A 21,225-nucleotide genomic window follows, 5' to 3' on the forward strand; every position below is an offset into this window, starting at 1 on the left:
AATTTTTGACAAAGCAGGAAAGAGTATCCAATGGAGAAAAGACTGCCTCTTTAGCAGGTGGTGCTGGGAAAACTGGACAGCAACATGTAGAAGAATGAAACTAGACCACTTTCTTACACCGTACACAAAAATAAGATTGAAATTGTCTGCCTTTAATTTAGCTTAAAATGTTTGCTCTTCAGTAATAGTTTATTTTAAAAAATACGCCCCGTGGTAATGCACAGATGATACTTTTAGGTGTAGAGCACAGAAATGACAGGTAGCTTAGGGAGGGTAAAAAGGAGGTAGGACTGGGTACAAAGCTGCCCTGCTTTGCGTGGTGAGGGAGGACACCAGCCAGGTGACAAAGGGAGAGGACATCTCCGTGCTCCTATTCTGTGGCAGGGAAGGCTAAATTACCTAGGAAAGTACACCCGTGGTAATGTAACGTGGTAAGTTGTGGAATAAGTGCAAGGCCTCAGTGTTTATTTTAGATTTAAAATATCTGATTCAGAAAACTGAGAACACATGTGATTTCTACAAAGAAGGAGGTGAAAGGTATTTGTTGAAGAAAGGTCAATGTTCACTGCTCAAAAATGAAAGGCAGCTATTTGCAACTATGTGAATGGAACTGGAGGGTATTATGCTAAGGAAAATTAGAGAAAGACAAATATCATATGACTTTACTCATATGTTGAATTTAAGATAGAAAACATGAACTTAAGGGAAGAAAAGCAAAAATAATATGAAAACAAGGAAGGGGACAAAACATAAAAGACTCTAATACAGAGTACAACTGAGGTTTGCTGCAGGGGTTGTGGGTGGGGAGAGGGACTAAATGGATCAGGGGCATTAAGAAAGACACTTGTTGGGGCGCCTGGCTGGCTCAGTCAGTTAAGTGTCCGGCTTCGGCTCAGGTCACGATCTCATGGTTCGTGGGTTCGAGCCCTGCGTCGGGTTCTATGCTGACAGCTAGCTCAGAGCCTGGAGCCTGTTTCAGATTCTGACCCTCCCCTGCTTGTGCTGTCTCTCTCTGTCTCTCAAAATAAATAAATAAATAAATAAATAAATAAATAAATAAATAACAGGGGAAAAATTTAAAAAGAAAGACACTTGTTGGGATGAGCACTGGGTGTTATTCATAGGGGATGAATCACTGGATTCTATCCTGAAATCTTCATTGCACTATAGGCTAACTAACTTGAATGTAAATTTAAAAATAAATAAATAAATAAAATTTAAAAATAAAAACGTATATATTCAATTTTTAGTATTTCTATAACCCAAAAATTTTAAATGAGGTTTTAAATTTTTTATCGATTTAATGAGAAAATATATAGTTGATAAAGCCCAACTTCATTGCATTGTGGTTAGAAAATATAAGCTTAGTTATAAATCTTCTACTTTGGGGCTTTATCAACATTTTGCCTAAGTAAAATTAATTTTTGTAAATATTCCATGGGCATTTGGAACAAGTATAGATGCCATGTTTTGGGAATGAAGTTTTATACAGATATTTTAAATCGCACTTGTTAACATTGCTAGTAAAATCTTCCTTATCTCTTCTTATCTGTTACATATCAAAATTTTGAAAACAATCAATTAAGGTATCTCACTCTTGTAAGAAAAAAAGTGAAAGGCAAAGCATCAATACAATACTTATCTTAACCTTGTAATTAATTGTTTTAACTCTGTCTACGAGGATCCAGTGCAAAGGCTGGGAAGCCAAGACACAGACAAACAGTCCAGGCGCACACATTCCGGGAATCCCAGCAACTCTACGACAGCAGACTCCCAACATACTCAGAAGCAGCGTCAAAAGACAGTGTTAAGGCCAACTACGGTCAAACTACTCTTGGAAATAGTTTAAGTCACCAGGCAAGTGCCTGACTTTATGTAAAAATGCCACAAATGAATTTAATAATTCTCAGCGGCCCTTTAAGGCCTTCCATTAATTCCTCAATTGCTTTAAAGAGAATGTCTATGAAACCCTCCTCACGCAGCTGCCCTGGGACTATTATAATGTATTTCTTTTTTATTTTCGCCAGCTGTGCAAGCAAAACTGTAAAGCCACTGGCCTATCACACGATGACTATTCCATTATCTCACAAATGGGGAACTGGATTTCATGAACTACTGTAAAAAACAAACAACTCTGACAAAAACTAAAGCTGAACTCCCTTAGATTAAATGTGTCCATGATGTGATTGCAGTGAAGGATTATTAACAGGTAGAAGTTCAAGAAAGGCAGATTAGGATCTATTACATTAAAGACTTAGCATTCAATCTGTCCTGACAGAGAACTGGTGGTCTTCCAAAATCCATCACTCAGTGTCCAAGCACAAGTTACATGGAGATACTGCGCAGCTCGGTTACTGTTTCACTAAGGAATCTATACTCTTGGGAAGGCCAGACCAGAGGAATTTGAAGTTCACGGATCATTCTTAAGATTTATAACAGAAGGGGCACCTGGGTGGCTCAGTCAGTTTAGCATCCAACTTCAGCTCAGGTCACGATCTTAACCGCTCGTGGGCTCAAGCCCCGCATCAAGCTCTGTGCTGATAGCTCAAGGCCTGGAGCTTGCTTCGGATACTGTCTTTCTCTCTCTCTGCCCCTTCTTCACTTACAGTCTCTCTCTCTCTCAAAAATTAATGTTAAAAAAACATTTTTAAAAAAAGATTTACAATAGAAAACTCTAAGCGATTAAATAAATCAAAGACATTCATACAACAAATATTTCAAGTACTTCTTGGCTGTCTGCAAACACCATGTACTACCCAAGGCACTAAATATGAAATGAAACAGTCTGTGTCCTAAATAATGAATAGTTCACCCTCTAAAAGGGAAGAGAAATAAGCAAACTAATAATTACAAGTGCTGATGGTTTTTCACTAAAGCTAAAATAATATTCATAGATTGTTGAAATACAAGACTGACCTTGTTCATACAGCCCAATATTTCTAACAAATAAACCATGCAATGAAAGCTTTCCTCCTGGGGCACCCAAGTGACTCAGTCAGTTGAGTATCCAACTCTTGATTTGGGTTCAGATCATGATCTCACAGTTTGTGAGATTGAGCCCTATATCGGGCTTTGTGCTGACAGCACAGATCTTGGATTCTGCTTGGGATTCTCTCTCCCTCCATCTCTCCCTCTCTGCCCCTCTCTTGCTCGTGCATGCTATGCTTACTCTCTATCTCTAAGAAAGAAAAGAAAAAGAGAAGAATGAAAGAAAGAAAAAATGCAAGCAAGCAAGCTTTCCTCCCTGTTCTATGAATGGAATTTTCTCTTCTCTCAAAAAGCAAAATTTTTATCAGAAGCATTTCAGGATTTGCCTCTAAAACGTCAGGAAGTTCCTGTGAGCTTGTAAACAACTTTGCATTCAACTGTCATTTCTTAACACAACTACTCCAAAAGGCCGAGAAGTCAAGGCCCCGGCCCTGAGAGACTCAGCGACCACTGGCAGCAGCGAATCCCTGCAAAGCTGTGGGCAGAAGGCTGCTGCACACGTACGCCAGGCAAAGTGTCCGCAAGCCCACCGTCTCCGCAGAAAAGATGAACATTCTTCTCTGTGCTCAAAAAATCCTTGGAGTAAAAATCCTTCTATATAAAGCTTCAAGGCTACTCAGTTTCCAAAAGAGTTCAGAAACAGAAACACAACTTTGTGTACAACTATGAATACAACTTTGGATTCTATTCCCCTGAGTTATGAGCCCCACTGCTCAAAAGCCAGGAAGAGCTAAAAATCACAGACATCAGGAATATTATAAAGTACGTGCTCAAGGGATGAGGTGTAGTCTGCCAGTCCATGTATGACATGCTTAAACCAGTAGGAAAAAACGTTATTCCCAAAGGAGATCTGCTTCTATTTTTTCAGTTGAATTGCTTTCAATTTCAAGAATCCCCTGAAGTCCAGCCACAGAGTTGAACCCTTTCATATAAAGTGACAAGTGTCAGGAAAGAAACAGGCATAGATCACAGGGTGATGACAAGAATACAAATATATACCATTTGAAAAGATAAATTCCACAGAGAATACTTCAAGGGTCTTTGAAGTTTCAAAACAAGAAGAATAGGTTACAACTTTTCCAGAGGCTGAGAAAAAAACACTTCATGAAGGAGGTAAAGACAAGGTGAAAAGCGGCTCAAGAGGGTGGTGTCTGGCATGGATAATTAAGAGCACATATAAATGTCCAAGAGACATGTATGTTATGGATGAGAGAGCCTTGGAGGTGAGGCTGGAAAATGGGGCTATTCCGCGAAGGCCACACTGTGGGAAGATCTAGTACTTAGTATTAGCACAAAGAAACCACATGAAAGGTCAACTCCTTAATCTGTGTAAGAAATTCTAACTTAACCACTTTTTTAAAAATTTTTAGCGTTTTTTATTTATTTTTGAGAGACAGAGAGAGACAGCACGAGCAGGGGAGGGTCAAAGAGAGAGGGAGATACAAAACTCGAAGCAGGCTCCTGACTCTGAGCTAGCTGTCAGCATAGAGCCTGACACAGGGCTTGAACCCACGAATCGTGAGGTCATGGCCTGAGCCAAAGCTGGACATTTAACCAACCTAACCACCCAGGCATCCCTTAACCACTTTTTAAAACATGAGCTAGCAAGGCATCTGGGTGGCTTAGTTGGTTAAATGTCTTGACTCTTGGTTTCAGCTCAGGTCACGATCTCACAGTTCATGAGTTTGAGCCCCGCATCGGGCTCTACACTGACAGTGCACAGCCTGCTTGGGATTTCTTTCTCCTTCTCTTTCTGCCCCTCCCTGGCAAGCTCTCTCTTTCTCAAAAAAATAAACATTTAAAAAAATCTTTTAAAACATGAGCTAATACAAAGTACTAAAGACAGCTAATTTCACAAACATACTCTCTATACATACTATTATCTAAATCATCAATAATGTTAGCTTGAAGAAAATTCTATGGAACTTGACTTTATATATTCTCATCTCGCATACTGACATTAAATGACATTAAGTTAATTTCTGAGGAGAGTCCTTTAAAATCACTTACACGGGCACCTGGGTGGCTCGGTCAGTTAAGCGTCTGACTTCAGCTCAGGTCATGATCTCATGATTCATGAGTTCAAGCCCCGCGTTGGGCTCTGTGCTTAAAGCTCAGAGTCTGGAGCCTGTTTCTGATTCTGTGTCTCCTTCTCTCTCTGCCTCTCCCCTGCTCATGGTCTGTCTCTCTCTCTCTCTCACAAAAATAAAATAAACATTAAAAAAAATCACTTATAAACCTCATTATAATCCTCTCAGCACTGTAATATACCAATTCAGCTCTTCAGTCTTTTCTACCTACATTTACTCCTGGGCTGATTTTAAGCGGCATCAAGATTTAAATACTATAAGGGGGAAAAGAGGTGGTGGTGATGGAGGAGGGCACTTGTGGGGAAGAGCACTGGGTGTTGTATGGAAACCAATTTGACAATAAACTATTAAAAAAAGAAGATTTAAATACTGTCTCTATGTAAGGAGTTTCCATCTCCAGCTCAGGCTTCCCTCAATTCCCAACATCAACGTCCCTAGCTGACATCTCTGCTTGCCCCACATCTAAAAGACACCCAAACACAATATACCTAAAAGACAACTTGTACCCTTCGCCCCCAAACATACTCCTCTTTCTACAACCCCAAGAATGGCCGCTGTGTTCTTCCAGCTGCTCAGGCAAAACCTTTGAAGTGACTTTGCCTCCTCGGTGTATCTCCTACATCCCCCGACCCCATCCAAACCATGATAAAAATCCTGTCCATCAGCAAGGTAATAGCCAAGTGGATCCAACAACACATTAAAAAAATTATTCACCACAACCAAGTGGGATTTCTATGTAGGATGCAGGGCCAGCTCAATATATGCAAAAGAAGAAGGACAAGAACCACCTGATCCTCTCAATAGATGCAGAGAAAGCATCTGATGAAACAGAGCATCGTTTCTTGATAAAAAACTCTCAAGAAAGTAGGGACAGAAGGATCATATCTTGAGATCTTAAAAGCCATATATATAAAAGCCAACACTAATATCATCAATGGGGAAAATCTGAGAGCTTCCCCCTAAGGTCAGGAACAAGACAGGAATGTCCACTCTTGCCACTGTTATCCAACAGAGTATTGGACATCTTAGCCTCAGCATTCAGACAACACAAAGAAATAAAAAGCATCCACATCGGCCAGGAGGAGTTCAAACTTTCACTCTTTGCAGATGACAGGATACGCCACATGGAAAACCCAAAAGATTCCATCAAAAAACTGCTAGAACTGATCTATGAATTCTGCAAAGTCGCAGGATATAAAATCAATGCACAGAAATCAGTTGCATTCCTTTATACCAACAATGAAGCAACAGAAAGAGAAGTTAAGGAATCGATCCCATTTACAATTGTACCAGAAACCATAAAATACCTAGGAATAAATCTAAACAAAGAGGTGAAAAATCTATACACTGAAAACTATAGAAAGCTCATGAAAGAAATTAAAGAAGACACAAAAAAATGCAAAAATATTCCATGCTCCTGGGTAGGAAGAACAAATATTGTTAAAATGTCAATACTACCCAGAGCAATCTACATATTCAATGCAATCCCTATCAAAATAACACCTGCAGTCTTCACAGAGCTAGAACATTCAATCCTAGAATTTATATGGAAACAGAAAAGACCCAGAATAGCCCAAGCAATCTTGAAAAGAAAACCAAAGCAGGAGGCACCACAATCCCAGAATTTAAGCTGTATTACAAAGCTGTAATCATCAAGACAGTATGGTACTGGCACAAAAACAGACACGTAGATCAATGGAACAGAACAGAGGACCCAGAAATGGACCCATAAACGTATGGCCAACTAATCTTTGACAAAACAGGAAAGAACATCCAATGGAATAAAGACAGTCTCTTCAGCATATGGTGCTGGGAAAACTGGACAGTGACATGCAACAAAATGAACCTGGACCACCTTGTTATACCACATACAAAAAGAAACTCAAAATGGATGAAAGACATAAACATAAGACAGGAAGCTATCAAAATCCTAGAGGAGAAAGCAGGCAACAACCTCTTTGACCTCGGCCACAGCAACTTCTTACTTAACATGTCTCCAGACACAAGGGAAACAAAAGCAAAAATGGTGGGACCCCATCAAAATAAAAAGCTACTGCACAGTGAAGGAAGCAATCAACAAAACTAAAAGGTAACTGACAGAATGGGAGAAAATATTTGCAAACAACTGATAAAGGACTAGTATCTAAAATCTATAAAGAACTTATCAAACTCAACACCCAAAAAAAACAAATAATCCAGTGAAGAAATGGGGAAAAGACATAAATAGATATTTCTCCGAAGAAGACATCCAGATGGCCAACCGACACATGAAAAAATGTTCAACATCATTCATCATCAGGGAAATAAAAATCTAAACCACAGTGAGATACCACCTCACACCCGTCAGAATGGCTACATTAACAACTCGGGCAACAGCAGATGTTGGTGAGGATGTGGAGACAGAGGGTCTCTTTAGAACTGCTGGTGGGAATGCAAACTGGGGCAGCCACTCTAAACAACAGTATGGAGACTCCTCAAAAAATTACAACTAGAACTACCCTATGACCCAGCAATTGCACTACCAGGCATTTATCCAAGGGATGCAGGTGTGCTGTTTCGAAGGGACACATGCACCCCAATGTTTACAGCAGTGCTACTGACAATAGCCAAAGTGTGGAAAGAGTTCAAATGCCCATCAACAGATGAATGGATAAAGATGATGTGATGTGTGTGTATATATATATATACACACACATACGTACACAATGGAATATTACTTAGCAATCAAAAAGAATGAAATCTTGCCTTTTGCAACTACATGGATGGAATTAGAGGGCATTATGCTAAGTGAAATTAGTCAGAGAAAGATATCATATGACTTCACTTATATGAGGACTTTAAGATACAAAACAGATGAACATAAGGGAGGGAAGTAAAAAGAATATACAAACAGGGATGGAGAGAGAACATAAGAGACTTAAATACGGAGAACACACAGAGGGTTACTGGAGACGTGGGAGGGAAGATGGGCTAAATGGGTAAGGGGCATTAAAAAATCTACTCTTGAAATCACTGTTGCACTATATGTTAACTAACTTGGTTCTAAGTTTAAAAAATAAATTTAAAAAAATTAATTTGTGCAAAAAGGAAAAAAAATTCTGTCCGATCTCCTCTCACAAAACATACAGGAAATATTTATGCGTATAAAAACCTAACCGCTTCTGTCTCCTTAGCTACAGTCTGGGTCAAAGCTACCTCCGTTCTTTGTATTACTGCCAGAGCCTTAACTAGCCTCCAGAGCCTGCCCTCATGATCCTTCAGCCCACCCTTAACAAGGAAGCCAGGAGGGTCTCATCAAAATACACCTTCCGCTGAAAACCCTTGAATGCCATCTCACCCAGAACTAAAACCTGCTCCCTGACCCTGACTCTCAAGCTTCACGTGGTCTGGCCTCCCATGGCCTCTCCAGCCTGGATCTTCCACCACCTCCCTTCCGTTCATTCCGCTCCAGCAACACTGGGCTCCTTGCACTTCCCCCCACAGAAGACATGGTCTCAACGTTGGGCCTTAAACCCCCTGCTCCTCCTGCCCAGAGAGCTCTTCACTCAGATACACAGATGTGCTGTTTCGTGGCAAGCCTCTGCGTCAGTGTCACGTGCTCAGTAACAGCCTGTGTACCCGAAGCCATCAGCACTGGGCACTCAGGATGCCCCCCGGCCTGCCATAGGATGTACCACTTTGCAATATGCTACACATTTTATTATTTTTGTTGTGTACCGATTCTCCCTACCCAGATGAAACCCCAAGCAGGCAGCTGTTCCCATCTGTTTTGCTCACAAATAGACAGCTGAATGAATCCTGGAACAAAATAATTTGTTTTATACGAAGCAGATATCAAATTCAAGTCTCTCATTCTTTACGTAAAGAATTAAGGGCCAGTGAGATTTGTATGAAGTCTAACAGTAAATGGCACAATCCAAAATAAAACTGGGTCTCTCTTTTTTCCACTGGGACACAGTGATGGAACATAAGAAAATATATATAAAAATCAATTTTTAAAGCAAGCAAACAAGCACACGCACATACAAACACACTGACGCAGATGCAGAAACATCCTACGTTAAAGTAGTGGCACTGCCCAGGACTAGGGGCATGCGGACAGACTTTCTCACTCACCTCCACCCCAGAGTGTTTGGAGGGCATCTGCGTTACAGTTTCTTTGAATCTATTCGCCTTTTCGAGTTGGGCTTTAAGTTGTTCGGCTAATTCCTTCAGAGGGAAAGACAAGAAACACGAATGTCATAAATAGCTCACTTAATTCGTCAGGGAAGAGTACTTCAAATGTCCACACAGAGTGCACAGAGCAGAGTGAACACCCGTGCAGCAGTGACCCAAATTCATGTAGCAACTCACAGCCTAGTGGACTGCTTTTTAATGAATTCATCTCAGTCACACACATCTCAAATGTCTGTAGCATCTATTTATGCTTTGACGGTAAACAATCAAAAGGACATATATTCTAGGGGAGAGACAGAAGTATGGGGAAAATACATAACCTTAAGAATGACATACTTTAATTCTTTGGATACTATATCCATCCAATATTCAAAATTCCAGTTACTATAACAAGAAAGCCATAATGAAATTTAACATATTACCATCTTCATTGTTAAGTAACTTAAATAAGAACTCTGAATATATTTCATTTTTACTCTTGGAAGTTTATAGAAATGTACAGAGAACAAGTGACATGTAAAATAAACAAAAGCATATGAACAGGCAGAAAGCAGTGTTCTCTCCCCACAGTGGCTCCGTGACCAAAGGGACACTTCTTACAACGTAAATTAACATCCTAACTTGGTGAACTCTCTTTCACTAGTGTAAACCAATTCCTTTGCACTTTCAATACTCAAACTTTATTTTCCTGCTATTATTTCCTGGTGGGCTATCTCTCCTATTCAATTTCGGGGTTGAGCCGAAGTTCAGTGTTACCAAGGACCAGATTCAATGAGAAAGAGCAGCAGGTGCAAGATATCCCTTTTATTAGACACACAAACTAATAAAAATAAAAGCACGTTGTTTGGTCACTTTCATTCTACCAAACAGTGCCCTACTGACAGTACAACAAAATGAAAGGCAGACAAAGATCACTTATATTTGGTCTTGAGATCAGCACACGCATATGACCAGGAGGAAATCCATTCGGTCACCTCATGCAAAGCTGTCTGGATTTGCTCCTCTGTCATGTATGATGTCACATGCATTAGTATAGCAGAAATCTGATGCTAGAATACAGAAATAATAAAGGGAGACAGGTGTAGCTCACACCAAATCATCCGTATTTTTTATTCAGTTCTCAGGTCAGTCAGTCTTAAATGATAACATTATTATGTAAATGGGCGAATCTATACAATGCATCAAACCCTTATCAGGCACAGACATACTGCATTAAAATATGACCACATGAATTAGCCATCTTTTTTTAGGAGCTCATTTGTTACTTTCCTAAGTAAGGGAGTTTAAGAAAGCAATATATGCTCTCAATAATATGTGACAAAAAAAGGGAAAGAACACAAATGACATCTTTATTTCCCTCAAATATGCTACACTAGAATTGTAAAGTAGAAAGGAAATTTTAAGGAACATGTCATGCCCCAGGATCTTAAACTTCAGAGATCTGAGAGAAAAAGTAGACAATTTATTGAGAAGTGGCCAGTACAAGTTTTAGGAATGTTCGAGAACTTCATTAAAGAATCAATAAGCAGCAGTTTTCAAACTGTGCTACAACCAACATTGTGAAGAAACTTCTACAATTACTGGTAGGAAGTTAAAGAGTTAACTCCTCTTCTCCGAGGAACACACCAGAAAACGTACCGTATTTCCCATCATCTCGGCCTTGATAATCCTGGCTCCCAGTTTGTTCTTCTCATCAACACTCAAGACGTGGACGGAATCATCTTCAGGACCGCCTCTGTTTGAACAGGACAGATTAAGAGCATGTGAGATAGAGGGACATTGCAACTAACAACATCAAGACTCAAATGTGACTTTAGTGGACCTCAAGAAAATATTCAGCACCAAGAGATCATGATTCTAAAACCTTAAAAAATAAACAAAACAAAAAACAGAGGTTCAATATTCCACTGAAAAACAACAGTTTAAGGTTCTCTGTTACAATGCCACTAGGGCATACAGTGGTTATGGTAATAACTGACCAAAGTCTCAGTAAGAATGAGATAAATAACATGTCAACTACTCTTTACTAATATTCCCATACTCCTAAAAAGGAAGCAAACAAAAGAAAACTAAAACACTATGAGTCAGGCCATAGTTCTACACAGCTGGGTGTGATAAATTATTGATAATCTAAGAAACTGTAAACAGGAAGTGACATATCTAACTGCATTCAAAGAATAAAAACAATGAGCATGTGTTCTTTTTGCAACACAAACGCTAAATTAGTCAGAGAACAAAAACTAGTTTATGACTAAGGTCATGGGCCAAACCTAGACTCCCTGAAGAGCAGAGAAATTTCCAGCCAAGGTTAGATGCCTGGCACATGAAAAGTTGTCCCGGCTTACTTCCTTGAGAAAGTAAGGGAAGGGACGTAGGCTAGCCTGACGCACTCCTTAGAGAGGAGACACAGCTAAGATTCTAGAACTCCAAGTCAGCCAGAGAGAAGAAAGCTGCAGTGAGAGAAGTGCAAAAAACTGAAGAGTTCCCCGTGAGTATTTAGCAAGAAACTACCTGCAGTCAGAGAAGGCACCAACCCAAAGAGCAGAGGAGCATCTCCAGAACCTCTGGGAGCGGTGTCACCTGATTTCCCAGCCAGACGAGGGGCGCTCCTAACTCAGAAAGCCCTGGGGAGAGCATTAAAGATCTGCTCCATTACTGGGAATAATAAGCTCTAGAAACCAATGTTAAAAGCAAAAGTCTAAAGGAGCAAAGAGTTTCCAATCAACTTAATCATATTCCCCCAGGGCAAAGCTCAAGAATATTTACAGGAATGCAAAAATACTCAACGCTCAACAAGGAAAATTCATAGCATCTAGTGTCCAAAGATGACCAGATGTGCAAAGATGCAGAAAAATAAGACCTACAATTAGGAGAAATAGCTGTCAATCAAAATCAACCCAGAACTGACTCAGATGTAAGAAACAGCAGATAAGGGCATTAAAAGTTATTATTGTAATTGCATTCCACATGTTTGAAAAGTTAAAAACAAATAAGACATGAAATAGAACAGAACTGAATGTCTACAGTTGAACACTATAGTGTCTCAGATTACCAAAAAAAAAAAATACACTAGATAGGATTCATGGAAGATTAAACTGCCAAGGAAAAATTAGTGAAATTAAAATACTATAAACTAAGGGCATCTGGGTGGCTCAGTCAGTTGCGTGACTCTTGATCTCGGCTCAGGTCGTGATCTCACGGTTGTTGAGTTTGGGACCCATGCTGGGCTCTGAGCCTCTGTCTCTGTCTCTCTCTCTCAAAAAGAAATAAATAAACATTTAAAAAAAAAAACATTAAAAGCTATGCAAAATAAATCATACACAAAAAAGGATCTAAAAAAACAAAAAGAGCATCAGAGAACTATGCCATAACCTTAAATACCCTACTATTCATGTCACTGGAGTCCCCAAATGAAATGGGAGCCAAAGAAACAAAGGCCAACTTTTGCAAACTTGCTGAAAACTAAAAAACTTACAAAACCAAAAATTTTAGAAAACCTCAAGCACAAAAAAAAACTACATTAAAAAAAAACCAACCTATACCCAGGCACATCATAATCAAATTGCTCAAAATTAGTAATAAAGAGAACATTCTTAAAGCAGCCAGAGGGGGGATGAAAGAGAGAACGACTTAGACACACAGAAACAAAGATAAGTGTGACCGCAGATTTCTCATCAGAAACAATCTGAGCAAGAAAAGAAAAGCTAACATCTCCAAAGTACTTTAAATTATCAACCAAGAATTCTATACCATGTGAAGGTATCTTTCAAAAGCACATTAAAATGAAAACTCTTTCAGCCAAAGAGCTGAAAGGATGTTAAAGAAAAGCCTTCAGGCAGAAGAAAAATTATACCAGACTCATGTATGGATCAACCCAAAGGAAGGAAGAGCAACAGAAATGATGACTACAAGGGTAAATATAGAATATTTTTTCTTATTACATAAATCTCCCTAAAATAATTATTTAAACAAAACTAGTAACAATATATGAGAGGTTTATGACAAAGAGAAGTAAAATGTATGACAACACTAACAGAAAGGACTGGAGGGAATAAATGTAAATAAACTCTTGTAAATAGTGACATAGTTTCACCAGAAGTTGGAGAAGTTAAAGATGTATACTATCAAATCTAGAAAAAAACAAAAACAAACACAAAATACCTAAAAAATTACAACAAGAGAAATGAAACAGAATCATAAAAACACGCAATCTAAAATAAGTCACATAAAGGGGCGCCTGGGTGGCTCAATCAGTTAAGCTGCTGACTTTGGCTCAAGTCATGATCTCGCGGTTTGCAAGTCTGAGCCCCGTGTCGCACTCTGTGTGGACGGCTGGGAGCCTGACCCTACTTCAGATTCCGTGTCTCCCTCTCTCTGTCCCTCCTCTGCTCACGCTCTGTCTGTTTCTCAAAAATAAATGAACATTAAAAAGTTTTTTTTAATTAAAATAAGTCACATAAAGAGGAAAAGGGGAACAAAGAACACACAGGACAAGTAGAAAACAAAGAGCAAAATTATAGATTTAAACCTTATTATATCACATTATATATAAATGGTCTGAATAGGTGAGGTAAAATTATCAGATGACAAAGCACAACTCAATGACAAGAAACATACCATAAAAACAAATATGTCATACATAAAGGGGGGAAAAGCTACATCATATTTTACACTAGTCAAAAGAAAGGTGAAGTGTCTTCTTTGACAGCAAACAAATTAGATTACAGAGCAATAAAAATTATCAGGGACGAAGAAAGCTTTTTCATTTCAGAGGAAAAAGAAGTCACTCCCATCAGGAGCACAGAAGAATCCCTAATGTAAGACAGCTTCAAAACACACAAACCAAAAACTGACAGAATTACCAGAAAAAGAGCCTGATCTACAATTATGGCTGCAGATTTTAAGAACCCACTCTCGATACTTAATAAATTTTTCAAGAATATGGAGGACATCCAGATGGCCTACAGGCACATGAAACGATGCTCAGCATCACTCATCATCAGGGAAACACAAATCAAAAACCACCCTGAGATACCACCTCACACCAGTCAGAGTGGCTAAAATGAACACATCAAGAGACTATAGGTGCTGGCGAGGGTGTGGAGAGACGGGCACCCTCCTGCACTGTTGGTGGGAATGTAACCTGGTGCAGCCGCTCTGGAAAACAGTGTGGAGGTTCCTCAAAACACTATCCATAGAACAACTCCCTTATGACCCAGCAATAGCACTGCTAGGGATTTACCCAAGGGATACAGAAGTGCTGATGCATAGGAGCACATGTACCCCAATGTTCATAGCAGCAATGTCAACAATAGCCAAAGCATGGAAAGAGCCTAAATGTCCATCAATGGATGAATGGATCAAGAAGATGTGGTTTATATATACAATGGAATACTCCATGGCAATGAGAAAGAATGAAATATGGCCATTTGTAGCAAAGTGGATGGACCTCGAGGGTGTCATGCTAAGCGAAATACGTCAGGTGGAGAAGGAGAGATACCACATGTTTTAACTCATAGGTCTAACAGGAGAAACCTAACAGAGGACCATGGGGAGAAACCTAACAGAGGACCATGGGGAGGGGAAGGGGGAAAAAGAGTCAGGGAGAGGAAGCAAATCATGAGAGACTCTTGAATACTGAAAACGAACTGAGGGCTGAAGAGAGAGGAGGACCGGGGAAGGGGGATGATGGTCATGGAAGGGGGCACTTTGGGGAAGAGCACTGGGTGTTATATGGAAACCAACTTGGCAATAAACTATATGGAAAAAAAAATGGAAGACTTGAATAACACCATCAACTACCATGACCTATTGGACAAAGATTACTCTACCCAGTCAGAGAATACATATTCTTTCTTGTGCATGCCAGCATTTACCAAGATAGACCATATTCTGAGCCATAAAGGAAGTCTCAATAAATGTAAAGGGATTCAAGTCATACAAACTGTGTTCTCTAACCCCAATGAAATTAAATTAGAAATCATTAACAAAGATCTCTGGGAAATCCTCAACTGTTTGGAAACTGAATAGCATATCTGGAAATAACCCATGGTCCAGAAAAGAATCAAAGAGAAATTTAAAAGTATTTCAAACTGAATAAAAATATAAACATAACAGGGTGCCTGGGTCACTCAGTCGGTTAAATGTCTGACTTCACCTAAGGTCATGATCTCACAGTTTGTGAGTTCAAGCCCCGCATCGGGCTCTGTGATGCCAGCTCAGAGCCTGGAGCCTGCTTTAGATTCTGTGTCTCCCTCTCTCTCTGTTCCACCTCCAACTCACACTCTGTCTCTCTCTCTCTCTCAAAAATATGCATTAAAGAAATATAAAAATATACATATATAAACAAATCAGAATTTATAAAATGCTACTAAAGCATTATTTAGGGAGAAGTTATAGCTCTAAATGTTTATATTAGAAAAGAAGAAAGAGCTCAAATCAATGATCTTGAATCTACGTAAAGTGATACAACCACTCGGTAAACCATCTGGCAGTTTCTTAAAGTTTAGAGATATAATTAGCACATGATCTAGCCATTCCTCCCCTAGGTATTCACCCAAGGGAAAAGGACACATACATCCACACAAAGTTCTGTACATGAATATCTCAAGCAGCTTTATAAATAGTTAAAACTGAAAACATCCTAAATGTCCACCAACAGGTGAATGGAAAAATAGTGTTATATCTAGCAATGACAAACTACCACCCATCAATAAAAAGGAATGAATTATTGCAACAATATGGATAAAGCTCAAAATAATTATGCAAAGTGAAAGCCAGACAAAAAAAAAAGAGTGCATAACATATGATCCCACTTACATAAAACTCCAGAAAATGCAAACTAGTCTATAATTAAAGAAAGCAGATGAGTGAAATCTAGGAGGTTTGTAAGGGTGTGGGGAGAGGTATGAGAGAATTATAGAGGAAACTGGGCGATAATGGTTTTGTTAGAATAAACTTACGAGACTGTACATTTCTATCTATGTGCAGCTTACTACACGTCAATTGTACTTCAATAGTTGTTTTTCAAACCCTCAAAGAGGAGTGATTTAAAAAATGTTTAAGCTGAAAAGCCTGTTATAACCTCACATATCAAGGATGTATCTATGATATTTCTAGTTTTCCTGAATTAGTACCTTTCCTCATACTCTACTGAAATTAACTTGCATTTTCAACATACATTCTGAGCGGGTAATAGCAAAATACATACACAGACCTTCAAAACAAAACTTGACCTAACAAGCAATTATTTCTAAAAAGCAAATTCCCTTTGGGGGGTAGGGAGGGAGCAAGTCTTTCAGTAGACAGCATGTGAATTAAAAAAAAAAGACATTAATATCTGCAGACATTCAATAAGAACCATTTCTTCTCATCACAGTGAAAGAGAAAACATCCTGCACTCAGACTAAGAAACCTAAAATGTTTTACCAACATCAGAAATATCAGGTAAAGCACCATTAGAAAGGAACATGTGTTTGTTCTCAAGTTCCTTCAATCTACATTTTAAAAACCAATTAGGAAGACCAGTAGGGACACTGCATTCACGTGAGCAGAACATGACCACCGTTTACGTGCTGCTGAACGTGGAGGTATTGTCGGTCAGTTACTGGACTGTTTCGTATGGAAAATATTTTTCAGTAACTTTTTCCCAATTCAATTCTTAGGTACACATTATTTTTATTATATTGTAAATGTAATTTATTTCAATTTCAAGGGTCAATATGTCAACAGATCCCTGCCTACTAATAGAGAGGTATGAAAAATAAAAGTATAGGTATAAACACCTAAAAAAGACTCATAATAAATTCTACAAGTTCTAAATGCAAGTTTTTCATGAAGCACTAGAAGCTGTTTCTTTCAAATGCCAATCCTGGGGTGCCTGGGTGGCTCAGTCGATTAAGCATTTGACTTCAGATCAGGTCATGATCTCATGGTTTGCAGTTCAAGCCCCATGTCTGAAGCCTGTTTCAGATTCTGTGTGCGTCTCTCTCTTTCCCCCTTCCTCCACTCGTACTCTGTCTCTCTCAAAAATAAACATTTTTAAAAAAATTTTAATAAATAAATAAATAAATAATATGCCAATCCTAATTTTGTATCACCACTGCAAGAAATGAGAAATCCCTGTTAGTATTTTATATAAGAAAAGCAGTTCTCGAGTAAGACTGACATGGGTTCAAATCCAGACTCTGTCCTTTACTAACTTTATGAGATTGGGCAAGGATCTTAGCCTGAGGCTATAAAACAAACAAAAAAATGGTTAATACCTATCCTCACATTATCAGAATCAAATGTGACTATAAAATTATAGTAATTTCAGTAACAGAATAAAATTCTCAACCCAACACATAACCTGGTGCCCAATAATGGTTAGTTCCTTTTGCCACTGAGAGCCAATTACTGAGTCAACGAGGAATATTCTAACCAGTCCTCCACTCATCATGCTCAAAATTCACTGGTGAAATCTTTTTAAGAAAGGAAGAGGGGTGCCTGGGTGGCTCAGTTGGAGACTGACCCCTTGATCCCATGATCATGAGTTCCAGCCCCACGTTGGGTATAGAGATTACTTAAATAAATAAACTTAAGGAAAAATGTTTCCTTCTGGAGATGGTACACGGATAAGTAACCAAATCCTTCCAAGGGGCCACAGAATTAGAAGCCTCATCACTGGGCCACGGAAGCCAATTCAAGCTCCTCCTCTCCTCTACATTCACTCCTTTGGTTCATGACTTGTTGTCTCTCAACTAGAGCTTCCTCGCCAGTATTTCAGCCTCAAACTTGTTCCACTTCCCCAACTAGCTCACACAGTGTGTTGGAATCCTTCTGAAATACAAATCTTGTCTATTTCAAAACCTGGAGATACTTGTTTCTGATCACTATAGAATACTGCCTGGCTCAGAAGCACGACTTCCGGAGCTGTTTACGGTAACCGCCTACCCGTCTTCCTCCCCCTCAACTACATCCCACAAATTACTGAGGGCACTGTGTACTATGCACTTTACCCGGATTCAGAGACACAAAGACTATAGAAAGAGATATGTCCTCCCCTCAGCGAGTTACCGCATCTGACACTCCAAAATACTATCTGCAAATGCTCAACTAGAACACGCTGACGTATGTCTCCAAGTTATCTCCATGTCGATTACCCCTTCCCATACAGGCCTAATGCGTTCATCCCTCAAAACCCTAACTTTCCTAGAGCCCAAATGTCCACTGAAGGATGAATGGGTAAAGATGTGGTATATGTATACAATGGAGTACCACTCGGCAATCAAAACGAATGAAATCTTGCCATTTGCAACTATGTGGATGGAACTGGAGGGTATTATGCAAAGCGAAATTAGTCAGAGAAAGACAAATATCCTATGACTTCACTCATATGAGGACCTTAAGACACAGAACAGATGAACATAAGGGAAGGGAAGCGAAAATAATATTAAAACAGGGAGGGGGACAAAATATAAGAGACTCTTAAATATGGAGAAGAGACGGGTTGTGGAGCGGGGATGGGCTAAATGAGGGAGGGGCATTAAGGAATCTACTCCTGAAATCATTGTTGCACTATATGCTAATTTGGATATAAATTGAAAAAATACAATAAAATTTTTTAAAAACCCAAACTTTCCTGGACTCTGCTCCCCCAGTGGTACCTCAGAAGAGTTAATCACCTCTTCCTATACACAGAACTGTAACCATAAGATCTATGCTTACACCTCTAACTGTTAAGTGTCATGGCGCTTACGTACATATTTGTTCTCAGGCCTGTGTAACTGGCTCTTTGATACCATAAGCGCCTTGAAAGCAGAAATTGTGTCATAACGGTTTGTATAGCACTAGACCTAGGAAGGAAGTGCTGAATTCAGTAAATGTAAGATGAACAGTAAAAAGAACCTCTAATTGAAGTTCCAAGGGCCATGTCTGGTACAAAAATAACCTCCCCTCATCACTGCATTGCTGGTCACACCAGAACAGGTACTTTTTCTTTTTTTTTCAAATCGGACTAAAAGAAAGTTTGTTTCTCAAATTTCCAATTTCCAATGATCACTTAAAGAAAATATGATATGCACATAGATCAGTAATTTTAAGGTAACTCTGTTCCAAAAGCTTAGCAATATTTTTTGGTAAAAATAAAAAGGTAACAGCAGTTAAGTCATAACAATGAGAGGAGGACATTTCGATTTTGTGAGCTGTGTGTGAATTAAATTGTTCTATCATTTTCTGTCTTCTGAACCTACCAAACTCACTGTGGTCCATACAAAGGAACACCAATATTGTGGGGATCACAAGTTGAAAACCACTGACCTGAGTTGTCAAGAATTTCTGTCATTTTCTCCTGTCACTCACAATTTATAGCCACACTTTCTTCTTCTTCAACACTTCCATCCAATACTAATTCTTCAACTTGTATGCGTGTACACACATACTCATACGGACCCTACATTTACCCACAGTTCCCTTGGGATTTTGCTCATAAATTGTGCCATCTATCCCCTCTCTTCTGAAACTGATACTTTTCCATTAATATATAAACATACTCAGATGTCTGCACCTTAAAAGAAAAAGAGGGAGAAAGTAGGCGCTTCTCTTAACCCATGTTTCCCACATACACTTTCCATCTCTACCATCCCATGACCACAATCATAACACAGTCTACGCAATCTGGCTAATAAATCCTCTTTTACAATGATAATATTCTTTTTCTTATTTTTTTAAATGTTTGTTTATCTTTGAGAGAGACAGAACACAAGCAGGGGAGGAGCAGAGAGAGAGGGAGACACAGAATCCTTAGCAGGCTCCAGGCTCTGAGCTGTCAGCACAGAACCAAATGTGGGTTTTGACCTCAAGAGCCATGAGATCATGACCTGAGCCAAAGTCAGACACTTATCCAACTAAGCCAACCAGGTGCGCCTACAATGATAATATTTTTTATTAAACTGCCAAAGATCTCTATTATTTCTACCCAAAGGCATATCTTTGTTATTTTACTGGACTCTTCCCACCACTTCTCAGTATGCAAGGTTGAAGATTCAATCAAGAGTGGATTATGAAGGGGCACCTGGGTGGCTCAGTTCGTTAAGCATCTGACTCTTGGTTTCAGCTCAGGTCATGGTCGTGAGATCAAGCCCTGCGTGGGGCTCTGTGCTGAGCATGGAGCCTGCTAGGAATTCTCTCTCCCTCCCTCTCATTCTATCTTTCACTCCACTTCTCTCAAAATAAACATTGAGAGAGAGAGAGAGAGAGAGAGAGAGAGAGAGATGACAATGAAGGTAGGCTAAACTCCAACCAAGTTTCAAGAAGAGAATGAAATCCCAATAAAGCTTTAAAAGCAACAACCTTCATTGTCATGAAATTCATATTCCTACATCTTTTTTTGTGGGGGGCGTATTTTCTAACAGAAATTAAATTGTTTATTAGTAGATAAAAAGTAGATAAGGATAATTTAGATGATATACAAGAATCCTGCACCTCTCTGATTACTAATATTTTCAATATTAACATATACTTTAACTCACTTCAAAGAACCACAGAAATCAAATAAAAATATTAAAATGAGTTGCTGGACACACAGGGAATAAAGGACACATGACTTCATCTGGTTAATACCACAGCAAAGACACCACTTGGCAGCTAACACAAGGAACAGACTCTCCCTTACTCTCTCTAAAAATTTACAATAATGAGCAAATGTCCTAAAAGGAACTTCGCTGTGACATCTGCAATTATCCTGTAAGAGGAAAAAAGTAACGCATTTCTCATTTTCTAGGATGACTGCTCTATTTCAGAAGTCCTCTTCATAATTAATTTCTAAAAAGCAAATCCTCTTTTCCCATTAGGACGAATTCTCTGCAGCACACACACCCAACTCCTGGCTAAAAACTTGTGAGGAAGAAGTAATTAAAACAGCCCCACCCCAATGACATTTCAGAAACCTTGAGACACTGCAATTACCCCTGGCCTGCCGCCAGCGCTCACA

At 39.2% G+C, this 21,225-nt stretch overlaps 1 protein-coding gene across 1 annotated transcript in view; it reads right to left on the bottom strand.

Annotated features, from left to right (window-relative positions):
- Positions 1-21,225, bottom strand: part of CWF19L2 (CWF19 like cell cycle control factor 2) — a 159,673-nt gene that overhangs the window by 69,655 nt on the left and 68,793 nt on the right. The window contains exons 11-12 of the mRNA XM_029956562.1: positions 10,893-10,989; positions 9,195-9,287 (exon numbers count right to left, since the gene is read on the bottom strand). Of these exons, the coding sequence (XP_029812422.1) occupies positions 9,195-9,287; positions 10,893-10,989 (190 nt within the window). The remainder of the gene's footprint in view (positions 1-9,194; positions 9,288-10,892; positions 10,990-21,225) is intronic.

Source organism: Suricata suricatta, chromosome 11, assembly GCF_006229205.1.
Source record: "Suricata suricatta isolate VVHF042 chromosome 11, meerkat_22Aug2017_6uvM2_HiC, whole genome shotgun sequence".
Lineage (NCBI taxonomy): Eukaryota > Metazoa > Chordata > Mammalia > Carnivora > Herpestidae > Suricata > Suricata suricatta.